The 11,389-nt window shown below is 43.7% G+C and overlaps 1 protein-coding gene across 1 annotated transcript; it reads right to left on the bottom strand.

Annotated features, from left to right (window-relative positions):
* Positions 1-7,133: 7,133 nt before the first annotated feature.
* Positions 7,134-10,112, bottom strand: LOC123953837. Its single transcript, XM_046024280.1, has 2 exons — positions 9,922-10,112; positions 7,134-9,069 (listed from the first exon to the last, which is right to left on the bottom strand). Exon 2 carries the CDS (start codon positions 9,031-9,033, stop codon positions 8,197-8,199), a length of 837 nt encoding a protein of 278 aa, XP_045880236.1. The 5' UTR covers positions 9,034-9,069; positions 9,922-10,112; the 3' UTR covers positions 7,134-8,196.
* Positions 10,113-11,389: the final 1,277 nt, after the last annotated feature.

Genomic DNA, 11,389 nt, shown 5'->3' with positions numbered 1-11,389 from the left:
GCCTCTCAAGGCCAGGAGCCAGGCCAAATACTTGCCATCATACTCTGCCTGCAGTACCTACAGATTTGGGTTAACTCCTCTCTTCTCGAGGTTCCCAACATATTGAGGTTCCTGCACCTGCCACGAAGTGACCTTCTTTACCTCCTGGTGAGGCTGCTGGAACTCTCTAAGAAGGTACCAGGCTGGTTATTTCCAAGGGGCTTTTTACCGGCTCCATGAAAGTCAACCTCAGTTCCTTAAAGCTGCCTGGTCATACCAGAGAGACTATTCATGTCTCTCTCAAACGTGACATTCCCGCAAAGCTTGGGTTAAAAACAAAACAAAACACTCAGTGTTTCTTTTTCTTTCCAATGATGTTTTTAAGGAGAACAGATTCTTACTGCACTTACGCAAGTAACTTTAATTGCCATAAAGGAAAGAATACTCACTGAGAATTCTGAATTCTGGAGGGTTCAGGTAGGGAGAAAAAGATAAATGTTTCGTATTTGTTTACAAATACTCAAATTACTCTAAGCTGCCACTTAAGAGAAAAATAGTTTTAAGTCAGGAAAAACAAAACATTTTAAAAAATCAGCAAAGTTTTCAGCAAAAATGTGATAAAATTGTAATTATCTTAGTTTCATTCAGTCTTATGTTATTAATTCTTCTTTTTGGAGTAGTTCTGGAAATTTTTACTTCAGTTTAATGACCTCAAGGTTATAAAGAAACCTGTACCCCAGAGTTCTTCCCATGAGTCTCACAGAAGCACATTTGCAAAAAGCTTTTATGAAAGCATCTGAGTGAAACTGGAATTGTCTGTAAATGAACACACTTAATGGCCATAATCAACGATCTGGTTAGAGTCCATTACAATGCAACTGGTAAGAAAATCTGCTTATTTCTGAGCCATACAACATTTCAAGACAGTAACATGTTCGGACATACCAGATCCCCAGGAGTTTTACACAATTTTGAGAACACTCACTTTAATAACGTATCTATACAATCTAAGAGAGTTCAGTGTCACTTATCTGAGTACTTCCCATGTAATTTAACAGAGCAAGTAAGCTGAATTAGTTTCATTTTTACCATTTTTTTTTTTTAAGATTTGTTTTAAAATTATCTCTACACCCAATGTGGGGCTCGAATTTACAATTCCTACATCAACAGTTTCAGGCTCTACCCACGGAGATAGGTAGGCTCCCCTCCACAGAATTCTGGAAATGTTCCCAGGGCCTTCCGAACATTTCATTTAGACTGGGGTCAAAATGACTTTTGGAATTTGATTCTGGGATGTATGTCAAAAAGTATCTATCATTTGAACAGTTCATTGATCAAGATCAATTTATGAAAAGGCAGAAATGCGTCACTGGATTACAGGTCATTAAGTAACTATATTTATCTATTTAACCAAGGTGGTCATAAAAGATTTCAAAGTAAATACAGATGACACACAGTTCTGAGCAAAACTTTGCTCTTATATTAAGACTCAGTTTTTTTGAATAATCAAAAATCTCATTGATGAAGAGAAAACACAGAATCTTTGGATTGTCCTTAATGTAATCTTTAACAGAAAACTGTTTTCAAAAAGCAAACCAATAATCTAATAAAACATTTTCCTTTTAACAGAAAAACCAAAATTCTAATTTTGCATCAATAATACTTCTGATACTGAAACTCATCTTAAAATACTTATTTTAAACTTAGCATAAAATTGCCTTCCAAAGGTGTTTTACAACTTTTTTTTTTCATTCAGATTTTGTCCTGTTTTCAGTCTTTAAATTATTAGCCTAATTTTAGGAAACAAAATATTTTCTCTCAACAAGTATGATTTCATTTCTCAGATTTTTTAAAACCAAAAACCACATGTTACTTTCCTTGTATAGTTATTTCCCTTATTTTTCAGTAATTTTTTTTTTAGTATTTTATTTATTTATTTGACAGAGAGAGAGAGAGATCACAAGTAGAGCAGCAGGCAGAGAGAGAGGGGGAAGCAGGCTCCCTGCGGAGCAGAGAGCCCACCCGATGCGGGGCTCGATCCCAGGACCCTGAGACCATGACCTGAGCTGAAGGCAGTGACTTAACCCACTGAGCCACCTAGGCGCCCCTATTTTTCAGTAATTTTAATGGTATTGGAATTTGTAACTTGTGGAAACCTTGACGCCTTGTGAAACTTAACTAGTCAGTAATTGTGAGCTGTTACCCTAGAATCCTTTAGGCTGACAAATTTATGAATACATTTCGTAATTCAGAAGGTTTTTTTTTTTTTTCCATAGTATAACCTTCTAATAAAGGAATCTCTAGGTTGAACTTTCAACTGTGAACTGTTAACAGGTTAACAGACCCAAATTTAACTGTTAATTTCTCTGTGCAGTTGAGACAAAAGTAGATAAACCTGTGTTTTAGTGCTTAATAGTTATAACTTTATCTTATTTGGAAATGATATTAAGTGAGTATTACATGAATTTAACTTAACCCATCCTTCAACTTAGTACAACTTTGGAGTTTCCAGTTGCCAAAGCAGCTCTTTAAAAGTTTACCTATAGGGGTGTCTGGGTGGCTCAGTCAGTTAAGCTATCTGCCTTTGGCTCAGATCATGATCCTGGCACTGGGCTCCCTGCTCAGGGGGCCGTCTGCTTCTCTCCCCCTGCCCCTCCAACCCTCTCATGCTCTCTCTTGCTCACCCTCTCAAATAAATAAAATCTTTAAAAAGAAGTTACTTGTAAATGTTTTTTTAGAAGAAGGCTCCGTACCCCATGTGGTGCTTAAACTCACAACCTCACAACTCTGGGACCAAGAATTGCATGCTCTACTGAACTGAGCCAGCCATGTGTCCCTCCCCCTCCACCCCTTTACATCTATTTACTTGTTCTTAACAATTATGCTTAAATTACCCATAAAAACTTCAAGAGATATTGGATAAGGTCAGTGCTTTCAAACTACTATTATTATTACTTTAAAAAAAAATCTTAATTTTTTTTCAGTGTTCCAAGATTCATTGTTTATGTACCACACCCAGTCTCCATGCAGTATGTGCCCTCCTTATTACCTGCCACCAGGCTCACCCATCCCCCTCATCCCCCTCCCCTCCAAAACCCTCAGTTTGTTTCTCAGAGTCCACAGTCTCTCATGGTTCACCTCCCCCTACAATTTCCCCCAATTCACTTTTCCTTTCCTTCTCCTAATGTCCTCTGTGTTATTCCTTATGCTCTGTAAGTAATTGAAACCGTATGAAGACTTTCTCTGTTTGAATTTCACTCAGCATAATCTTCTCCAGTCCCATTCATGGTGACACAGAAGTTGGGTATTCATTTTTTCTGATGGCTGAGTAATACTCCATTGTATACATAGACCACATCTTCTTCATCCATTCTTCTGTTGAAGGGCTTCTTGGCTCTTTCCATAGTCTGGCGACTGTGGACAAACTATATTCTGTGTATTTGTGTATATATACATACTGTGTGTGTGTTTATACATATATTGTGTATTTGACAAAATACAGCATCCATTCCTGACTGAAACTCTTCTAAGATTTTAAGTAATCTCCACACCCAGTGTAGGACTCGAACTCACAACCCCGAGACCGAGAGTTAGTTGCAAGCTACACCAACCAACCCTCCAGCTATTATGATTATTTCAATTTGTAACAGAGATCACATCAACTTACTTGACTTTCAGTAAATCCAGACAGAATAAAAGTTTCAGTTTTAATGTTGGTAGTATTAAGCCATTTCTATTTAAATTAAACCAACAACCTTAAATTAGCTTTAGTACCAAGTATTTCCCCAGATCACATGAATCTGAGTATTTGGGTTAGTCTCTGGGAATTCTGGAATGCCCAATCCTTACACAAGCATTTGCCTTCAAACCAAGTACATGAAACTTTTACACATGCCAATTTTAGCAATACCATCCAGAGGTAGAGGAAAGCTCTCCTATCAGATGGAGTCATACCCAGACAGATGCAAACAAAAATTGTTACCATACTCAAAATCTGTGCACCCATGTGCAATAATAAACTGATGTCTGAGACACCGGTTTTGAAGCAAAGCTTTAGTGTTAGAAGAGCAGCCCAACAAGACCCAGGGGACATTCCCAAAGCTGATTTGCCCTGCTGAGCCCAGCGACAGCTTATACACAGAGAGGAGAGGTGTACTCTGCAACCTTGGGGGGAGGGGTCCTGAAGCAATCTAGGAGGATACATTCTTCTGGACTACGAGGTGCTATCTGGGACCTGGTACATTCAGATAACCCATAAATGTTACCATCTGTCCTCATTAGGTATCTACAAGCAGTGGGTAAACAGGGAGTAGTGGGTAAAGAGGCAAAGTTAATGATGGATCGTGCATGAGGTCAAGAGGTGCATAAAACATAATTAGAGCACAATGCAGAACATGGAGCTGAGTTAATCAGAATGCAAAGAATAAATCTCTGCTATTTTTAAGATTTTGACAGAGAGGGGGACAGTGAGAGCAGGAACACAAGCAGGTTAAGTGTGACAGGGAGAAGCAGGCTTCCTACCAAGCAGGGAGCCCGATGGGGGGGCCCTCCCCGGATCCCAGGATCCTGGGATCATGATGCAAGCTGAAGGCAGTTGCTTAACCACTGAGTGACCCAGGCGCCCCTCTGCTTATGCTTTCAGAACAGGTCCAGGGACCATGGGTCTGGCCTCAAAACCCTAACGCTTTTTTAAGAGGACAGTCATAGGTCCAATTTCCCATATCCCTCTCAGCTCCTTTTTTCCTGATGAAAAACCTTCCCCTGCAGTTTGCATTTCAAAAAATGGAGGAGACTCTCAGCTCCTAGATAAGATGAGGGTTGAAAATGTGTGTTAAAAATGCATAGGGAATGTATCCAAGTTTTCCCCAGGGTGGATATTTGGAGCATTATCTGCTGCCTATTATCAGAAGGGCTAGAGTTTCAGCAGAAGGGCCCGTTACAGCAGTTTGCACAGTTTGTATTTTAAAACTACAAACTTGGGGCGCCTGGGTGGCTCAGTGGGTTAAAGCCTCTGCCTTTCGCTCAGGTCATGATCCCAGGGTCCTGGGATCGAGCCCCACATCGGGCTCTCTGCTTGGCGGAGAGCCTGCTTCCTCCTCTCTCTCTCTCTCTGCCTGCCTCTCTCCCTACTTGTGATCTCTATCTGTCAAATAAATAAATAAAATCTTAAAAAAAAAATACAAACTTTAGTTTCCCCCTTTAGTTTCAGGTGCTGATGTGTTATTTACATTTCAAAGACGTGCTAGGATTTGTAATTTTCTTTCTCCCTTTTTCCTTCCCTCCGTTTAAATTCTCAGTCAACACGTAGTACGTTAGTTTCAAATATAGTGTTCAATAAAGGATTTGACCCTTCTGTCCAAATAATGATCTTTTGTAACATCTATAAACATTTTGAGAGAACGGATGAGGTTTTAAGATTAGTACAACTAGGTGGGCTGTGACTTTTTAGGTTTTTTTTTTTTTATTTTGTAGAGATTTGTGAAACAAAGCTGACTGAGCCAGCCAGGAACCCCAGCTTTTTTTTTTCTCCCTTTTATCAGGGGTTTTTTTGTTTTTGAATCATATTTAACAAATATGGAAATCAAAGACTTATGCCTTCCAAAACTCTATAAAGCAATTTAACAAAAGCCTTCTTTCAGAGTACACAATTTACTGTTGGCTTCTATTAGTCTCTGGATACTGGCCTTTAGGAGATCATCTGTAGGAGGGCTTAGGAGAAATTTTTTTGGTTTACTCTGTGTAAGGAGGGTGTCATTCTTCCAGGGACCATGGGACCTGCCTAATGGCCACAGTGTTATCAATCCTGGGCCAGAAGAGCCAGCCAGTCGAGCCAGCCAGTCAAGGTCTCTGTGAGTGCCATTGTGAAGAGCCTTAATTTCTATTTATTTTTAAAATTTCCTAGTTTCTTTAACCATTAAAAAAAAAAGATTCCTCTGTGGGGATGCCTGGCCAGCTCAGTTGGTGAAGAGTGCAACTCCTGGTCTCCGGTTTGTGGAGTGTAAAGCCCCACGCTGGGTGTAGAGATGACTTTAATAAAACAAAAAGTCTTTAAAAATAGGTAAATAAAAATTCCTTTCTAAATTTGGCAGCTCTTCTGACCATGAAGGGCTTTATCACTTAAAAGATCTGGCGCTGTTCAAGGGCTACAAATCCTTCGCAATGTGTGTGTGTGTGTGTGTGTGTGTGATACTTCTGTTAAGGGTTACTGCCCAGAAATGTCTGAAGCTGGCACAGCCTGACTATAGCAGAGAGAGCTGTTCCATGCACCCCAGGGGAATTTCGAGAGAGAGAGAGAGAGAGAGAGAGCGGTCTGCATACTTCCAACAAGGAGATTAGGGGAGCGCTGTCTGCAAATCTTGTAGGGAAAGGAAGTTAAGACAGGCAAATGTGGATAGATTTTAAGGGGAATTTTCACTGGATGTGGGGACTGATTTGCCAATCTAATTTTTGCTCTTTTACCTTGTCAATGGAGTCTCTAATGACACAGAACATAGACAAAAGAAATGTGGAAAGAATTAAACTTCCTTACAACTTCCCTCCCCTTCGGAAGTACTTAAGACAGGTGGAATAGTTTCCACCAGAAACTCAACTGCCTCAATGTTGGCCAAAGGCAACCTTAGCTTGACATTAGCCTGACCTCCAGGGTCCTGTAAGTCTTCTTACATGTATGAAAATCCCTTCAGAAACTCCAAGATCATCCTCCAAGTAAAGGGGCACTGGTACATTCTTATCTGAAGGGTCTCACTGATGTGGGAAACACAGAAGAAAAATTAAATTTCCTTACCCACTGACAAAACCTTGAAACAGGCAGAGTTATATTCCTCTAGGGACTCAACTACCCCCACCTTAAGGCTTTGCTAAGTCAAAGGGCAATCCTATTCTGACCGACCCTTACCCCCAAACCAGGATCCTGTAAAGTCCACTTCAACAATTCCTCTGCAGGGGCGCCTGGGTGGCTCAGTGGGTTAAAGCTTCTGCCTTGGGCTCAGGTCATGATCCCAGAGTCCTGGGACAGAGCCCTGACTCGCACCGGGCTCTCTGCTGATCAGTGAGCCTGCTTCTCCCCCTCTCTCTGCCTGCCACTCTACCTACTTGTGATCTGTCTGTCAAATCAATCTTTAGAGAAAAAAAAAAATTCCTTTGGAAACTCTCTCTCTAAACTCTCCAAGATACGTGTTGACAATCATTCCCAAGCATATGGCCCACTGATATATATCTAAAGGGTCTCACGAAAATGTTTTTTTACTGGTAATGAATAACCTTTTTCCCAATAATAACTACCTCCTTGAGATCCTGGGAACCTTGCTTCCAAAATTCCTTGGAGACTTAGACCATACCTGACCCCCTCCCAACTTGCAAGCATATAATGGATCACTCCTCACAGACCCGGCAGCAGCTCTTTCCTTCCCACAGGTCCTGTTCCTGTGCTTTAATAAACCACCTTTTTGCACCAAAGATGTCTCAAGAATTCTTTCTTGGTCTTCAGCTCCGGACCCTCACACCCCACTGAACCTCACTTACATTCTAAGACTTCATCATCATGACTAAGAATTTACTACACAGGAGTCAGTGATTTTAACAGCAGCTAGCCTCTCTCAAGGTCCTGCAAACCTTCCTCCAAATTCCCAACTTAGATCAGCCGCTCCTCAATGACCCCAGTGCAGCTCTTCCTGCCCAGGGGTCCTGTCCCTGTGCTTTAATAAAACCCCCCTTTTTTTGCACTAAAGATGTGTCAAGAATTTTTTTTTTTTAAGATTTTATTTGACAGAGAGAAATCACAAGAGAGGCAGGCAGAGAGAGAGGAAGGGAAGCAGGCTCTCCGCTGAGCAGAGAGCCCGACACGGAACTCGATCCCAGGACCCTGAGATCATGACCTGAGCCGAAGGCAGCGGCTTAATCCACTGAGTGAGTGTTGGCTCTCAGACCCCAAACATCACATCACATCACATCACATCACCGAAGGTTAGCTGTTACCAATTTAGAACTCTCCATAAAGATGCCCCTGGTATTGTCCTCCACTGGTAGCACTAGTCTACCAAGAGATCTGTTGAGTGTCTTTTTCACCAAAAAAGGTGACCCGGGTTCCATAGGGAAATTTCAATGAAGGCTGTAGGGCTGTCAGGAGCCTTTGGGCCCCCCAGTTTTCCCAGAGAGTTCTTGGGCAGAAGATGGGGAAGGATGACCGGAGGGCTCTGGGCGGGGGCATCTGAAGTTTGGCTAATACCTTTTCAGAGAGGGGCACTCCCTCTTCCAGTGTCCCTCTCGTTTGCAGTAGGCACACTGGTTTGGTCCTACAATTGGGTGGCCTCTGGATCCCGAATTTGCGGGCCTCTGGTTTCTTACCCTGGGACCCGCACCAGGCTGGTGTGCACACTGGTGAGGGTCTGACCACACCTGCCTCAAGACATCCGCCAGCAAGGCTGCCTCCTGCCGCATCCTGTGCTCTTTCTCCTTCTGCCGGACCCTGTCTCGGTTTCGGAAAACACTGAAAGCAATCTCAACCAACTGATCTGTGGGCATTCCTGAAGCCCCTCTCACGCTTTGCAATTTCCTGTAAATGTCAGGGGCAGCTTGCCTTATGAAGGTTTCATTGACCATGTGTAGATTCTCTGGAGCTTCAGGGTCTATATCCAGATACTGCCGATAAGCCTTAAACATTCTTTCCCTGTACTCAAAGGGGTCCTCGTCAGGCTTCTGTCTAACCTGCAGAATTTTATTGAGGCTTCTTTGTTTGGGGACTCCATTCTTCAGCCCACTCAGGATGCAGCTCCGGTAATGCTCCAGCCTGTTTCTATCCCACTCATCGTGGGGGTCCCATCGAGGGTCGGTGGTGGGGATGGCCAGGTCTCCGAGGGCTCTCACCGGATTATAAGGAGCTTCCTCGTGCATCTTACCGGCTTCAGCACGAGCCTGTTCTAGGATCAGGCTCCGTTCCTCTGGTGTGAGGAAGAACTTTAGGAGGGTCTGAGTATCTGCCCATGTTGGATTATGGATAGCAAAAATAGAGGCAAAAAAATTCCTCATTCCAATAGGGTCATCTAGGTAAGGAGGCATCTTGGTTTTCCAATTCAGCAGGTCAGAGGTGGAAAACTGGGAACGCACGAAGATGAAACCGCTTAGCTGCTGGTTCCCGTAAACCCCACCGATCAGCAACTCATTCAGGGGCGATCTTCCTGCCTGAATTTGGGTGGCCCTCTGGTCCCACGGGGTATCCTGGCAGGTATGAGACCTAGAGACCACTACGGGTCCTCCGGAATCTGGAGAAGGGGATGGAGCTGGGGCCGGAGGTGCCGAACGTCGGGGGACAAGGTTCCCAGCAGTTCCAAGGGGAGGTGGCCCAGTGGTAGTATTTAACCGCGTGGGTAATGAATTATTTTCCTTATTACGAGAATCAAGGGAAGTTTCCTCCTTTTGGGGACTTTTCTTTGGCACCCAAATCTTGTATTTTATCTGAATTTCCTCATTCTGGTATAATAACATAAAAGATTGTACAAAGCATATCTCAGACCATTTTTTCTCTCTCTTGCAAAATAATTCCAATTGCAAGATAGTATTGTAATTTAAGGAACCATTCTTAGGCCATCTTTCTCCCGAATCCAAGGAATACCGTGGCCAGACAGTATTACAGAAAAATATCATCTTTTTCTTAGTGATGAAGTCACTCGAGAACACTGCCCAGTTCCTAAGGATGCAGCCCAAGGGAGTATACTTTGGGACTGAATTCTTATTTCCCATTTTATCTCCAAATTATTTGCATTAATTCTCAGAAAGTCACACAGAGCTGCTCTCACACGGGTTTTCCGAGAAATCCAAGAGACCCTCTGTGAGTGTAACCCCCGTTTTCCTTTCTAGGAAAGGGAAAACTCCTTACCCAGGGCCTCCCGGCTGAAGTTGAACATGAAGAAAATTACCGGCAGTCAGTCATCTGTAGTTCTCACTCACCCAAAGGATGTCTTCCGAACCCCAAACAAGTTTCTCTCCCCGCAGTAAAACCAGAAAGCAGCGAAGGCTGACTCTGCCGATCGGACGGAGTTCGGAACCCAGTCCCCCTACTCGGGGTGTACGAGCCGCCGGCAAAGGTAACGCAGTTGGATTCAGAGTCCCTTCGTAGTGGCGGAATTTGTTACCGGGCTGAAAAGTTTATTTGCTGGCGCGCAACGGAAAGCCGCACTCCACAGCACCCCGCTTTTGCAGAGAAAAAGGGTTGTTGTAAAGCTGCCAAGCACGAACACAGGAAGCTGGCTCAAAAATCGGTCTCCCGGTCTGATTTGAGAACACGCTTCTTTAATCACAGCGGTTGGAAATTACATATTGATAGAGGGCGGGGAAAACTGACTATTCATGAGGAAGGACGGAGCACTTGCATTGAACAAAGGTAGAGGCAACAGACCTCCCACGTTTATGTTGGGTGGAGATTTGGCATTAAAATGAGGCAAAGGGGCGCCTGGGTGGCTCAGTGGGTTAAGGCCTCTGCCTTGCGCTCAGGTCATGATCCCAGGGTCCTGGAATCGAACCCCGCATTGGGCTCTCTGCTCATCTCGCCTTCTGCCTACTTGAGATCTCTGTCTGTCAAATAAATAAAATCTTAAAAAAAAGAAAATGAGGCAAAATGAGGCATCAGGTGGTCCCGGTCACCTATAGGACAGGGAGACGGTTGTGCGGATCTTCCGGGGACCAGCGTAAACTGAATGGGGTCTTAGACCGGAAGGGAATGTCTTGCTTGTTTATAGGCTGAACCTTATCTGAAAAGAAGCAGGGGCTGACCAGAGAGAAGCAGGTCTCTGGAACTTTTAAGTTTTCTGCTAGGCTCAGGGAAGCCCGGCTGGCTCAGTTGGTACTGCTGCGGAAAAACAATCAGACCTGCGAGAGACCAAGTGACACTCAGAGAAGAGAACTCGGATTTATTTTACCCCAGTGGACCCAGCTGAGCTCGCGCTCCAAGTTCTGGGCCCCGGGCAATGCGGTTACAGGGCTTTTGTAGGGACTGCAGGCAGTCAGGTTCCAAGGGCAGTGCTGCCTGCTGGTAAGTGGGTTTGACCTGGGAGAGCTGGGGCTGCTTAGGGCAAGAACAGTAGTGCAGGGAGCCTGTGGCAGGAAGCCTGTTTACAGGAGCAGAAAGGGCTGGTTGTGGTTATCTCTAACTTACAGTTAGTAACTTTCCATCTTCTGGGGCCTCCTGGCCTAGGCTATCTCAAGACCTTGAACATTATTTTATTTCATTTTTTAAAAGATTTTATTTATTTGACAGAGAAAGAGAGAGAGCACAAGGAGGCTCCCTGTTGAGCAGGGAGCCCAATATGGGGCCAGATTCCAGGACCCTGGAATCATGACCTGAGCCTCCCAGGCGCCAGAGCTGGGGTTTTTAAAGGGTGAAAATTCACAGGAAAGGGTCTTGGGGTCATTCAGTTAG

Source organism: Meles meles, chromosome 12 (assembly GCF_922984935.1).
Source record: "Meles meles chromosome 12, mMelMel3.1 paternal haplotype, whole genome shotgun sequence".
NCBI lineage: Eukaryota > Metazoa > Chordata > Mammalia > Carnivora > Mustelidae > Meles > Meles meles.
This window is presented reverse-complemented; position numbering and strand designations above follow the sequence as displayed.

Excerpts from the sequence above, each read along its gene's own strand:
- LOC123953837 (XM_046024280.1), bottom strand. The coding sequence starts at position 9,033 with ATGCCTCCTTACCTAGATGACCCTATTGGAATGAGGAATTTTTTTGCC.